At 35.9% G+C, this 15,586-nt stretch overlaps 1 protein-coding gene across 3 annotated transcripts in view; it reads right to left on the bottom strand.

Moving 5' to 3' along the window:
- The window catches only part of LOC148948449 (uncharacterized), a 128,806-nt gene that overhangs the window by 16,717 nt on the left and 96,503 nt on the right, over positions 1-15,586 (bottom strand). For all 3 annotated transcript variants that reach the window (XM_089094371.1, XM_089094373.1, XM_089094372.1), the window contains exons 7-8: positions 12,184-13,341; positions 1,006-3,660 (exon numbers count right to left, since the gene is read on the bottom strand). In XM_089094371.1, the coding sequence (XP_088950497.1) occupies positions 1,006-3,660; positions 12,184-13,341 (3,813 nt within the window). The remainder of the gene's footprint in view (positions 1-1,005; positions 3,661-12,183; positions 13,342-15,586) is intronic.

Here is a 15,586-nt window from a genome sequence, read left to right on the forward strand (position 1 = left end):
ACATTAAAGCGCATTAAAACGCTTATAGCGCACAAGGGCTAAAACGGGACAAATTTTGTAAATTTATGGCATAAACGAAACATTTCCCATTTGGATAACTATTTTGGCAAACAAAAGTCACTTTCCACCAAATTAGTGCTTTTCCTCGATATTTTTTTTGAGCAACCAGGTTTTGCTAGGGATGTCGCCAGTAAAGAGTTTTCTCCGAAGTAAGGGATTTACGTCTTTATGGTAACTTTCGTGATTTCAAACTAATTAATTTTCACAATAATGCAACTGTAAAAAAAAAGAATAACCTCTAGCTTTTGAGATTTCAAGATGGACACATATTAGCTAAAACGACATATTTTTGAATGCTCATGGGACATACTAATGGACCAAAAAGTTGGCAACCCTGCCATTTAACAATACCAGATGATAAAGAAAAAGCTAGGCTCTGATAGGAGTCAAATTTCGATTCATTGACCGAATGTCATATCACTCAGTAAAAAGTACCTTTTCTTTCCGCAAATGTTCAGTTTGCTTCTTTTTAAGATCATAGTTGATAAATTTCATTTCTTCGGCCGTGAAAATTATGTTTGAAATTTTTAAAAGCTCCCTTCTTAAACACTGACGAAAATATACTAGTGGTATTCGTTTTTCGGACTTGGCTTCATGGTTGATTTTTGTGTTTTCTACGAAGACTCTAGAAAATTTTGCCATAAATTCGAATACCAGCTAGAACTCACAAGTCGTTTGGCCGTTTTCACCTTGCGAAATTGACCATTTTTTGCCGAAAAGTATTTTAAACCATCTCTGTCCAAAACTTTTTTTTTACAAGGAGACTTCAGAGAGTCCCCCTTCCCCTAGTCAAAATACCAACCAGAACTCCATTGTAAAGTCACTTGGTCGTTTCTATTGGTAAAATTAGCCAACTTTCACCAAACTTGGCTTGGCAGAATTTAAGAATCAAATATGGAAAAACTACATATTTGAAATATAAAAAGAGTATATACACAAAATTACCTCTAGGTTATTTTTCATGCTCTCATCCAATAAATGCTCGACACTCATTGCTCTTAACTCGACTTGATCGGATGATTTTGTGGGGTTCGGCAATTCGGTAAATCCATCTAGATTTAGCATACTCTTTGCTTTTACGTCATAATTGTGATGTAGAAAATTTCTGCAGTTCCCTACATTTTCATCCAAATTTGTCTCAAGAAATGCTCTATTGCTCGAAATTACTTTCTTCTTGAGCTTGCTTGAGCCTGGTGAATGGCTTTCACTGTGATTTTGCTTCGTTTCCTTCACTTGCTGAACATCAAACGCGCTTAAGTTATTTTTAACTGAATGCGAATTATCTTGACACGTGTTACAACCATAGGCTAAATAATTGTCCAAAAGGTACAATTCCTTGTTCAATGGTGATTCAGACTGGTGATTCGAGGTTTCAATTTTCGTTTTTGGGTAGGATTGTTCTTCTTTTGTGGTAAGATTCATAGGGTTCTTTCCTGGGGCTGTTACTTCATATGTTCGTTCTTTTAAACTATAAAAATCTATTTGCTGCTGATTCAGTATTTCCTTTTTCGTTTCTGCAAAAGATTTTTGTTCTTTCCTGGGAAAATTTACCCTTTCCTTGGTATTTTGTTCTTTCGTATCTGAGAAATGAATTTTTTCGTGTTTCAAGGTTTCATGTTTTGTATCAGGAAAAGATATTCGCTCCTTTACCCTTAAAAATTGTTCTTTAGGACACGGGCTTAATGATCTAAATTCTTCTTGCTGAATATTTGCATGATTTTTTGTTTCGTGACTTCTGTCCTTTGCAATGTTAACCAAACAGTTAACTTCATCATCGGTATTTTTTGACATTATTCTGACTTCTGATGGAATTTTTACTTTCTTTTGGTTTTTCTTGTCAATTTCACCTGATACCTCAATAAGATTTAAAATCAAACGAGAATTAGAAGAACAGTTTGGTGACTCTGATGGTGTGTATTGTAACATTTTCCCATCTGTTATGTTTTTTGGGATCACTTTCACATCAAGCTCGTTATTATGAAGAAACTCTTCATTATCTGAAGGACTTAAATTCAGCTTTTGGTGTTCTATAATTTGCCGTGATTTTTCTTTATATTCAGGTAGAGTGTTGATAGTGCCGTTGATGTTATGTGGTGTATATATATCCTCTAACAGGCTATTGGATACCAAATAGCTTTCTTTTGGTTCCAAGGATGTATTTCTATCAGTTTGATCATTTTCAGAACTGTGCACCAAGTTTCTTTTGGCGTAAGAAGTAGAAGGGGCGTCTTTCGCTAAATCTTGTTTAGATTTGTCATCACACTTCTTTGTCGAAGATAAATCGTTTGAATCTAATCTATCATTCTGACCAATATCTATTGGAGTTTCTTTTAAGATACTAATAGTTTCAGTTATATTGCGCAAAACATTGAAATTTTCGGATTTGTATATATCTACTGCATCAACTGACAATGACGAGAGTGACTTTGTTTTAGAAAAATCAACTACATCACGAGAATGAATGTTTGTATAAAAAAGACTGTTTTTACTGGTTTTTGAAGTTAGTTTTGAATCAGGTGAATCACTCTTTTGACTTTCGGTAGAATTGCGTTTTTTATGACGCCCAAAATTAAAAAAACGAAATTTTTGTTTTTCAGGTTTATCATCGGTAACTGGCTTTATTTTATTAATGTCGTTATCACTTAAGGATTTTCCCTTCCTTAGGACGTCTTTTTTGGAAAGCCGTCCAACAGAAAATCGTTCAAAGAATCCTTTCTGAGGCTGATTAATTTTATTAGGACTTTTTGACTTTTGTGCCTTGCTTTTTGGACTCGTAGACACTTTTATATGGAAGGGTGTATTTCCAGATGAATTTGGACACTCATAAATTTCTGTAATTTCGGCAAAATTAAAATCTCCACTTTTTGTGTCTTTCATCACATCTTTTTTTACTGTCTTATTGTCATCCAGATATACACAATTATCCCTGTGGCACATGTTCATCGCATTAACTACAGGTGGCAACTGAACGCAATCTACTGGACTAGATTGTTCTGATGAAAATGACTGTTCTATCATCGGTAAATTTTTTGATGTAGAATCATGCTTCGGTAAAACCGTATCGTTTTTAGAATTTCCAATCTCTGTTGGTTCTTCTGCATCTAATTCATTATATAGTTGTGAAGATACAACATTCGGCGGGGTACTAATTTCTATACTATTTAATTTAACTGCTGCTTCACCAGTTAAACCTATTTCTGCTAGATCCTTTTCTGTCAAAGGCTGGTTCACACTAAGACTGGATTTCTCAAATACGCTATCCAATAAATCTACTTCAAGCAATTCATACTTTTTAGTGTAATAAGTCAAATTTTGATGCTTTTCCGTGAAACTACCTTTAGATTGATTTCTCTTTTTTGTGGGAATTTTGAAAGGTGATTCTAAAGATTCAGATAGTTCACTATTACATTCCATTGTTTCTTCAGTAGGTGTATTCATAGCCTTTCCAGATTCACCAACTTTTATTAACAGCTCATCACGCACACTTAAGTGATTCTTAGTTGGATCTTTAATATCATCTAAAGAATTCTCTTCAACTTTTGATTTTCTATTTGGGACTAAGGTATCATCGATTGATTTATCTCCAGCTTTTTTGATAACCTAGAAATAAATATAAAAATTAAATTTAAAGTTTTCAAGCAAACCATGTGTATATGAGCCCCACCTCCAGAAAATCAATATTTAAATGATTTATTCTATAAATTCTTATATTTTCAATTCAGTAACAAATTGCTTAATTTTTTCAAGATGTGCGACTAGAAATTTTCCCCGCCCCACCCTCTGATACAAAACTACGCACTTGCTAAAAGCTTAATGGATTAGAGTCCTTATCCTTAAATTATATACGTATCTATTGCTGGTGTTATGTAGCTTTTATAGCATTTTAACATTTCTTTTTTGTATTTTGAAGTCGTTTTTTATTCAAAGCCAAAATGTTTTTATAGCAAGATCTGTAGCACCATCTATTTCTCTGCCGCTAGTTATGGCGGCAGAATAGTATATGTTTCGTATAGGTGGCTCGTTCACAACAACGGTCAAGATCCTGCTGAGACATTACTTGACCCTCGTTCGGTTTACTTCATTAGTTAACTAATAAGTGGAATTTGCCGGCTTATTTTTTGCAATTCTTAGTTGACTTTGAAGTTTTTTTTTATGAACAGATTCTTAGTTAACAGAAAATTTGACTACGAAATTACTATTAAGAATTCTTCGTTGTTAAATATCCACAAAGAATTCGAACTCGGCAGCTCAAGCTTGCCTCTGTGGTAAAAGGCTTGATTCTTACAAAATATGATGATTCATTTAGGATTTTCCAGATTGAATGGTGCAGCTGTTTATTAAAAACGCTCATTCAGCGGCTGTGTTTTTAATGCTACGAGTTTACTTTTATTCTTGTAAAAAGAAACAAGAGGTGCAAAAATTTTTACAAAAAGGTTGATTTCTTGTTATCCAAGGTTATTTGAGCCAGCTTCATTATTTTGACTGTTTCAGGCCTCCCATTCCTAAACCTGATGGTCTTTTCCAACTGCCTTGTACAGTTCACCTTATAGCAAATTCGATTTTTTCGCCAAACTTTCTGTTCTATTTGCAAAAGCCTGGTAAACTTTGGTAAAAGTAGACTTGTTAAAATCGCTGTGGAAAGCTAGAGTTTTGTAAGCATGAAAACGGACGGAATCTTCAAACGAATTGCTAAATCCGGACGGATTTTCGAAACGTGTAAATGAACCATAAGTTCTTTTAAATAGAACGCAACTTTAATTAAGTTGGAGCGTTGTCAACAAGGTTCATTTGTACCATTTTTGGCACAGTTTAGAGGTCCTGGTCCAATGCGGTATATTTGGAAATATTTTGGTACAATACGAATTTTCTTATACATTTTGGTTTTAATTACTTCTTTCTTACTTGGATATGTGTTCAAGTTTACGGTTTTTCTTCCTGCTACGGTAAATTTTTAACCAGCTCTTCAGATTGCACAAATTAAATTCTACGATACAGTTTTAGTCAAAAACTAGTACAATATACTTCATTAGATTCACCTTCAAAAAAGCTTGAACATCTACCAGAAAATGGGTATGATTGTGTGAAGCTAGCTTGTTTTGGCTTATTTTTTTCTCTTTCGATTGTATTGTTCTGTTAAAAATTTGGCTATGGTAATGGTGTTTTAGCTCATTTTCTGTGAAAATTTTGGCGAGAAAATTTCGGGGATAATTTTAGTGAATGAAACCATTGGGTTCATCAAAAAATTTCGCTAGAATTACTGTTCAAGGGGGGAGGATTAGTACTGAAAGGTAACACTGGCCAACTGTGGTCCTTAGTGACCACTATTTTGACCAGTTGTACTGAAACTTAACTTGTGTTGCTTTAAAAACTGACAACCCCCTCAATTTGAAATTTTAAAGGCATGCGGCACTTTAAAAAATCACCCTATCTTGTCCATTATAGACTGTTTTAGTTTAGGGGACAAACTATTTAGAATTGATTGGGCGGTTCTGTCATGGTTAGCAGAATTTGGATAAGAGATCCGAATAAACAACAGAAAACTAAAAATCGACACTTAGCTTCACGGAAATATTAGAAAAAACATTTCATTTCTCCCATTTTATGCCGAAAATAAAGATGCTCAGTTTTAATGAAACTTAAACCGTAAGAAAGCGTAATTTTTTTTCGATTAAACAGAGCAGAATTTTCTTTTTAAAGTTCAGGAAAACATAGTCCCTAAAAATTTTCTAGCAAACCTGTTAGTAAAAAACTAAAAATCCGTTCCAAAAAAATATAATTGGAACGATTTTGCATCTATACATTCGATGTTCTACCGCAGCATGCTATAGTTCTACAGCCACGAGGGTAGGAAAGTTTTAGGTCACCATTTTTAGGCCTCTTTTAAGTATACAGAAATCCTACATGAAAAGCTCCGGTTATCTTGTTGAAAAATTAAAAAAATTAAAGTAAACAGGAAATACTATCTTAGTCAGTTTCGATGCAGTTTCCGTACACTTCTTGTAATGTCCATAAATATGAACAGGCCTTACAAAGAAAATTGGAGGATAATTCTGCTTGAATGGATTATAAGACTTTGGATTAGAAATCGGTACAATATTGACCCGTGTCCACCCCTGCAAAGAATATTCATTGTATTTTAGGTTCACAGACAAAATTTGTCTTTAAACTATTGGTTTATCAAGAGGAACGGTTTTATCTCCCTATTTGGCAAGTTTCTACATGGCTTTCACCTGCTTATAGCGATCAGACGACTAAAATCCAAATGAGAAGAGGGAACGTATGAAAATGTGCAATATCAAAAACTTGCGAAATTTCAACATGTACTAATCAATAATAATAATAATATTTTATTTTTTAACCCGCTAAAGTAACAAAAGCGTAGTACTGTCTTACAGATTGACTGCATTGTCCAATTGAAAAGCATTATAATACATTTCTAAAAGCATAAAAGGTATACTTTACAGAATTAATTGATATATGTTCACAGACTATGTCAGATTAGTTGTTCATATTACTGATAGAGTGGCAGTGACACTTTTTTATAATTCTAATCTGTTTACAATTCTTACTTACAATTACAGCAGCAATATTTATAATCTCGATTCAGCAACCCATAAGAAAGACACTTTATTTTACCTTTTGAAAAATAGATTTTAATTCCAAATTTTGTAAAACTCCCCAACATCACGAGCTATTTTCTAAACTAAAGAAAAAAAAAGCTACCTCTTATTTTCAGTTTAGTTTTTGCATGTTGTGGTTTCATTAAGAATATTCTTTTAATGTTATTAAGGCTAAAGGGCATGTCTTTTGTGACCAAAATACTTCCTGTGATTAGAGAGTAAGCAGGGCCATTGGCATAAGGGATGCATTGAGAGGAAATTGACTATTATAATTGAAAGACAACTACGCTGCACTGTTGCCAACGTGGTACAATTTAGAGATCCTGGCACAGTTCGGCACATTTGAATGTTTTTTGGTACAATGCAAATTTTCGGTTACATTTTGGTTTTATTCGCTTCTTTCTGAGTCAAATATCTGTTCAATCGTTAGTTAATTGAAAATTTACATTTTTAAGGCAAATTTTAACCTGCTGTTCAGGTGGTCCAAATTAAACTGGTACAATTTATTTCAAAGCGCTTACAACGCTATTGACTGAAAACTGAAGTATGATTTCAAAGCTGTTTCATTTTCTTGTGTTTAAGATGGTGGCCGGCGTTTGCCCCCTGAAAAATAACCCCCCTGGAAAATACCCCGCGGCAGAAAATACCCGCGGCCAAAAATACCTCTCCTCCACGGCTGGTTGGTCTCCAGTCACTTTCAACTTTTTCAAGTTTTTATGCATCTCTTAAAGTTTCTTTTGTCCCCCTCCCCGAGAAGAATACCCCCACCCAAACAAACATCCTAGCTATGGCCCTGAGTATTATACATCAATTTCTACCTCCAATCTCCCCTGTTCTCTCCCTTAGAACTAATTCTGTATTGATCTGATGGCTCAAGGAGAGCTGGGACGTTTTGACATCAAAATCCACCTTTGAGGTATCTCCCTCCGTCCCTAACTGCAAAAGCAATCAGATAACCCCACTGTAAAAGATTAATTCACTTTTTAAGTATTGTAATTTGTCCGTTGCTTACAGACAGTTTTTTTTACTGGGAAACATACAGAAATTTTTCCTGGGGGAGTTTCTGCAGAGCGGGGGGTTATCTGGCGGAATTTTCATTGGGAATAATTTCTTTTCAGCGGGGATGTATTTTCCACGGGGGGATTTTCCGGGGGATATTTTCTGCAGGGGTATTTTCTGGATGAGTATTTTATACGGGGGGGGGGGGGGGTAAATGCCTGAAACCGTTTAAGATGGTTCAAAAGACATACAGGATATAATAATTTTTATACTAAGCCATAATTATTTATTTCTTTTAGGGGCGATCATTTTTAGACTACTTGTTTACCAATTTTGAGGTGCTGTCCCGCTTCCCACCCCCCCCCCTTGTAAGCATATACGATTTTGGTTCATGGCTTTTGGTACTCGTGCTCATTAAGGCAAAGAATTATATGAGGCACAATAATTAAAGTAAATGGTTGACGCCTAAATAAGGATCAGGAATAGAGATACACCATTTCCATTAAAAAAAAAAAACTCAAAAGAAAATGAACTGCTTTATTTCAAAGTAAATTTTCTGTTTTCTCCCTTTCAAAAATAGTAGAAACAGAAACCTTTGATTCCATTTTTATTTTAATATCCAGGAAGCCATAATAATAGGGGTGGCCGGTGTTTACCCCCTGGCAATTACCCCCGGATCTCCCCCCCCCCCACCGAAAATAACCACTTCCCCCCTGCGTAAGATACCCCCAAAAGATATTCCCCCCGGAAAATACCCCCGCCGTGGAAAATACCCCACTGGTAGATACCCCCACGGAAAACGCTCCCCCTGGAAAATAAGGCTTTCCAAACTTGCGAATTTTATTTGAGTTTTATATCTTTAATTTCCGTAGGGGGAAGGAGTTTTGGTACTATTGGGGGGGGCGGTGGGGTATTTATCGGAGGGGGGGGTGTTTTCCGCGGGGGGTATTTTCCACGGGCGGGTATTTTTTCTGGGGGTATTTTCCTGGGGGTATTAATTTCAATGATTTAAAGAACATGAAAATTGGAACTTGGAATGTTACGACATTAAAAAATGACTACCGTATCGACATTTTGACTGACGAAATCAGACGATTCGAACTGGATTTATTAGGAATTTCAGAAACTCATATCTCAGGGGTAGGAAGCATGAAATTAGGTGATATAGAATTTGTTTACTCAGGCAGGAAGGATAGGGCACATAGACAGGGAGTAGGGCTCGTGATGAATAAGGAAGCTGCTAAGTCTTGTTTAGGCTGGGAAGGTATTAATAATAGAATACTAATTGCTCATTTTATGACTAGAAAGTTCAGGGTTTCAGTTATAGTAGTATACGCCCCTGTAAAACCAACAGACAGAGATACTAGGGACTCAGATTAATTTTACTTACAGTTACAGGAGCAAATAGACAAGGTCCAAGGTAGAAATATGATGTTATTACTGGGAGATTTTAATGCCCAGGTTGGTAGAAATAGGGATAAATGGTATCCCAGCCTAGGTAAATTTGGTGTAGGAAAAAAAAACAGTAATGGCTACAGACTTTTGCAATTTTGTAGTTATAACAATCTAGTTATAACCAATACGGTGTTTGGTCATAAAATGGCCCGTAAGTTAACATGGTCTTCACGTGATGGTAAGAAAACCTTATTGTATTGTTATAGTAAACCGAAGGCTGGCAGGATCAATACAAGATACTAGGGTATGTAGGAGTGCTGTTATTGATGTTAAAAGTAAAGATCACCATCTAGTAGTGTCAAGGGTTAATTTAAAGCTGAAATATCGGAAGGTTAACTACCTCCCGGGAAGTTATGATGTGGGTAGACTCCAGGATGAGAATTTGAGAGAAACTTTCCAGGAACAGTTGAATACTAAACTTGAGAGTTTAAAATTTGATAATGTGGAAGATGGTTGGAATAATTTAAAAAAAATAATTTGTGAAGTTGCTGAAGGTGTTTTAGGGAAGAAAGCTAGAACTGCAGCTAAGAATATTAGTGAAAAAGCTTTATGTTTAATAGAAAGGAGAAAGAACTTGTACAGGAATCATCTGAGTGATAGATCGTATGAAAACAAAAGGAATGTAAACAAAGTGGAGAAAGTATTAAAATATAAACTACGAAGGTGTGAAATGGAGGCCATGGATAAAATTGTCGACGATCTGAAAAATAAAGCTAGATGGCATAATGGTAAAATACTGTACTGGCTTGTTAATAACTTGGGAGGGAGCAGTCAATCCGGACTTTGCCTAGTTAAAGATAGGAATGGGGCCACAATTAGCGATAAGGAAAAAACTAAATAGAGATGGGCCAAAGATTTTGAGAACTTGCTTAACCAAGATAGAGTTGCAGGAAAAAATACAGAGGAAAATGAAAAAGTTTGTGATAATTTGGATGTGAAGGAAGATTTGTTTTGTGAGGAGGAATTAGCAACAGTACTAAAAGGATTAAAGAATAATAAGGCTCCAGGTGCTGATAGGGTAGTAAATGAGTTTCTTAAATATGGTGGCGCTGAGGTTAGAAATAAGTTATTGAAGATTATGAATATGATTTTTGAAAATGGGGAAGTACCTAACGATTTTAGGAAAACCTTAATTAAGCCACTTTATAAGAAAGGTGATAAAAGTCAGTGTGGTAATTATCGAGGCATTAGTCTGGTCTCTTCAGGTAGTAAGTTACTTAGTAATATGATACTTCTTAGACTGAGAGATGCCGTAGACGAAGTTTTAAGAGAAGAACGGTGCGGTTTTAGAAAAGGTAGAGGATGTGTCGACCGAATTTTCACTCTTAGGATAATAATTGAGAAGTGCCTGAGTTTTCAAACACCTCTGGTTCTCAGTTTTATAGATTATGAGCAAGCGTTCAATTCTGTTGATAGAAGAGCTTTAGTAAAGATTTTATCCTTGTATGGTATACCAGACAAATACATTAAGGTGATTAGTGCTATGTACGAGAATAACACTGCTGCGGTTAAGGTAGGAAATGAGGTTAGCAGCTGGTTCTGTATTAAATCAGGAGTTATACAGGGTTGTGTTCTATCCCCCTTTATATGGATTATTTTGATGGACTTTGTTTTAAGGAGCACAGGAAAGGCAATGGGAGACCGCGGAATCAAATGGGGAGGAAAAAGTCTCCTGGACTTGGATTATGCTGATGATTTAAGCATCCTAGATGAAAGTGTGAACAAAATGAATGAAGTTTTAGAGATTTTTGCGAGTTCAGGGGGCTAGAATTGGTTTGAAAATTAATGTTAGGAAGACTAAGTCACTAAGGCTAGGAATAAGTGAAGATGAAAAGGTGACGTTGGGTAATGAAAAGATTGATCAGGTGGGCAGCTTCACTTATCTTGGTAGTATTATTAGTAAAGATGGTGGGAGCAGTGAAGATGTTAAAAATAGAATAGCCAAGGCTCAGGGTGTTTTTTCACAGTTAAAAAAAGTTTGGAAGAATAGTAAGCTAAGTCTTCTAATCAAGATTAGCATGTTAGAAGCTACAGTGATGACAGTGGTCAAATATGGCTCTGAAGCATTGACACTTCGAGAAGCGGATGAAGATTTGGTAGATGTTTTACAGAGACATTGCTGAAGAAGTGCACTGGATACTCGGCTGATTGACCGTATTTCAAACAATAGGCTGTATGAAAGGTGTGGTTCAATACCGCTCTCTAGGGCTATAATGAAAGAAAGGTTGAGGTGGTTAGGGCACGTTGTGCGGATGAAGGATGACAGATTGCCGAAGATCGTTCTTTTCGGCCAACCATCTAGGGCTAAACGGAAAGCAGGTCGTCCCCGTCTGGGGTAGGAGGACGTCATAAAGAAAGATTTAAAGGAAATAGGAACTTCGTGGGCGGGTGTAAAAAGGGAGGCTTCGAATAGATTGGGGTGGAGGAGGATCGTGCGTAGCTGTGTTGGCCACAGGTGGCTTGGTGCTGCGGTGAGTATTAGTAGTAGTAGTAGTAGTATTTTCCTTGGGGGGGTATTTTCCGGGGGATATTTTCAGGGGGTTTTACCCGTGGGGGGTATTTTCTGGGGGGTAATCGCCGGGGGGGGGGGGTTAAACGCCTAGAACCAACAATAAGACAGTTCATGGTAACGAACTGTAAGTAAGGAGCGACTCGGCCGAATAGTAACCGAACCTCTAAAAAACAGAATTTTGACAACAATTTATAGATTAAAACAATTGAATTTTTCCGCTGATTCCAAATAAATACAATTCATTACGTTTAAAATTATCCATCAAAAGTTATAAGCCTGATAGAACTTGCCTGATTTTTGAAAATGCGGGGATCCCCCCAATAAGTCCAACGATAAGTCCAACACACTATCAAATTTAGCATATTAGAGAATCCTACTTTGTCCCTGAAGTAGCACTGAAAACCAGCTGCGCGCCGCAAAATGATTATTATCGGAATTTATTTCTACTTGTCATATGTTTAATATGGCTCTTTACTTGTCTTTGAAAAACTTGTTTTTCAGAAATCTTTTTAATTAATAATAGAGATAAGTACTCACATTTTGTAGTAAATTGGATTGTTCTATGTCTGTCACCAAATCTAAACTGTGTATTTCGCGTATGTCTATCTCATTTTCTTCATCAGCGAAATCCCGGCATACATATGTGGTGATATCTAATTTGGATCCAATAATTTCCGACTGATTAGAACACAGATTTTCATATACAGTCTCTTCGTTAATGAATGGCATTGTACCCACACGAAGTGCTTCTTCTTCCAAACCTGAATTTGGGTGATTGACTGTTGTTAATAACACATGTGGTCTATCAGTTTCTATAAGCCAATCAGACACATTTTCAGGTAATGCATGCACAAATTTATTCGATTCGTCTGAGGTAGTATATTCATAATCCGGTAAAATTAACGACCTCAGCATTAGATTAGTACTTGCGATCTCAGAAGGGCTGGGATCTTCACATCTTTCTAATTGTGAGTCTAACAATGACGGTGTACAATTCAAATGATCTTGATTGGACGATAAGTCAAAATCATACATTTTGTTAATTTTTTCCCTCTCTGGAAAAGTCACTGAGTCTTTTGCTAATCGTGGCTCAAAATCTAGTTCCTCTTCACTGTCAGTTACTTTCAGTCGAGATTTTGAGAGAGCGGGTAGTTCTTGCGAAGAATCATTACTGTATATCACATTTAATTCCAATGCATCATCAACATAATTATTAATATTTACAAATTCCGGATTCATTGAGAATGGTTTATCCTCAGAAAACGATGAAGCTTTTTCCGAGGAGGCTAGCACAAACTCGCCGCTTCTGGCCTCCAAAAGAAGCGGGCTGGGATATCTAAAGACGGGTTTCAGTACCTCTGGATTAACCTCTGAAATGGATATTAGTGAATTGGGAGCAATTGCCAACATTCTTGTTAAGGGCTTTTCCTTTGAATTTCCATCATAAAACTTAAACTCTGTTAGACTTGGCATTGAACGGCATGGGTAAGTTCTGCCAATATTTAAAGGACAGTTAGACCCAAGACAAAGCAGATTTGGCTCTGACGTTGGTAACAAAATGCTGTTTTCTGTTTTACATTCTGTCCATACTTCTTTCACGTTATGCTCTGTCAGAACTACGTTCACTGACGATAACGATAATTCTGCCGTTCCGTAGTCCTGCCTAAATGAAGCGCATTTTTCTGCTGGTGCCAACTGAAAGATTAAAAACGTTCAGAACTATTATAATAATATCAACCTCCTAAAAACAAAACAAAAAAGCAAAGGAATACAAGTATAGTGGTTTAAAAAGACCTGCACACAGTGTCGGTGGAGCAAGTAGGGTAAGAAGTCACTGTAAGGGAGAAGGAGCTGGCACGAAGAATGACACAACCCAAACCTCTGCCAGTCAAAAAATGGCATAAAATTTCTTCTTTATTGATCTATTCTGTCACCTTTCCCTAAATGGAAAGAACTTTCATCCTCCCAAAGGGTCTGGCTTGTGTGCAACCTCTCAATTCTAAATATACAGTATGCTTCTTTTTTATAAACCAATACTGCCTGGTGTTTTGGATTCGAGTTCATCCAAACAAAGTGACGTCTGTGCAATAGGGATTCTGATATACAAAAAAGAGTAAAAGAATACACAAACTCGTAATGCAATAAAAAAATAGGCAGGATCCTATGAGATAACTTTTGTAGGAGAGAGTTTAACATTTTACTTGAAAAAGGGAGGGGGCAAAATTCGAAAAAACAAACACATTACAGCTTTTCTAACAAAAGTTTTTCTGTAGGTCTTTCAGAAATTGCGTATGCACATAAAGCTTGGACCAAGAGACAGACTCAGTCAAATTTGGCAATGTGTAATTTTACAAATGTCACGGATACTAAAACGATAAGACCATCCCTGGGGAAAAAATTATTGCACTTTTGCTCTTTAAATGTATATAAATATGATGTCACGTACATGATCTTTTTTTTCAAAATTAAGGCTCTAAACGAATTTTCTCAAACGTGTGACCCATCTAGATTGTTTCTTCAGGACAGAAAATCCCGAAAGTCAACAGCTTTATCGGGGTCTAAAAATTACATTTGACCATATGAAGGTGGTTTAAAATCACATTGAGTCGTTTGTGACGGGTTTGCCGCCAAATTAATTTTGTGATAAATTTCTCCAGCTATTTTGAAGCTAAAACATTACGACTATTGATGGTTCGACTCATCGTTTACGTTGAATAAAGTTAAAACGAAACATTAGTTCAAGTTTAAGATTATTTGTGGAACTCTTGAATTCCACAAACGAAAGGAAGCGAGTGGTGTCCTAAAAAAGTCAAACGAATTCATTGGGAAATGGTGAAAGTAGCAATACAGTCCGACCACACAAGCTGCAATCTCCACATGAACCACATATGTTCGCTACTCTTTCTTCGGGGAAATAAAGGCCTCCGCAGTGAATATAAACAACGTTGAACGGTCCCAATGAATTGTAATTAACACTTGACTGGTTTAAGACATCTTTTTAGGTTTTTACTGGGTTTTGTGCCATAGCTTGTCGCCGTTGAATGTTGCAACGACGTTATTTTTCTTGATTTCGCTCGTCTTCTAACAGCATGCTTCTTTGCTCTTCACTTTTGTTTTTGATTCGTTGTTATTCTAGCTGTCACTTGTCTTCTAGCCGCATATTTAATTTTTTTTTCGTTGTAATCCTCGTTGTTGCAACTCTTCTAACCGCATATTTCTTGGTTCTTTACTTTCGTTTTTGACTAGTTGTGATTCTCGCAGTCGCTTATATTCTAACCACATATTTTTTTTTCGCTTTCGTTTTGATTCATTGTTATCCTCACTTTCACAAAAAATGATAGGCAACGAAATCTGTGGTCAAAAGACAAATCAAAATTATAATGGAATGAAGGAACGCGTTGTTTCAACCCCACTCAAAAAACGATTATGTAAAACTAATGCCGAGATTGTCGATCGCATCTCAGAAGAATACAAATCCCATAAAATTATGGTTTTGTAAAAGATAAACAGGAAGGAGGAATTGAATTTACTCCTGAGTTTCTTAATTGATAAACGCTTTATTTTAGCACTACTCAAAAAATAATTATGAAAAATTAATGCCATGATTGTCGATCGCATTTTAAAAGAACACAAATCCCATGAAACTAATGATTTTGTGAAGGATAAACAGGAAGAAGCAATTGAATTTACGCCAGATTCACTTAATTTAATTGAGATTAACTCAAATATGATAATTATGGCAATGCGTGATTTATATATCAGAGGGTATGTGCAATGGAATACGCATGGCTGTTACTGAATTATATATTGACGTAATTAAAACAAAAATAATTACTAGAGAAAAGCTGGAAAGGAAGTTTTTTGTGTTATTTCTTATGGGAAATTATACCAAATGATGAACGAATCCGAACTTTTTTGCTTGTTATGAAATTAAACAATA

This window comes from Artemia sp. Qi Xiang Cuo, chromosome 9 (genome assembly GCF_049724085.1).
Source record: "Artemia sp. Qi Xiang Cuo chromosome 9, ASM4972408v1, whole genome shotgun sequence".
Taxonomy (NCBI): Eukaryota; Metazoa; Arthropoda; class Branchiopoda; order Anostraca; family Artemiidae; genus Artemia; species Artemia sp. Qi Xiang Cuo.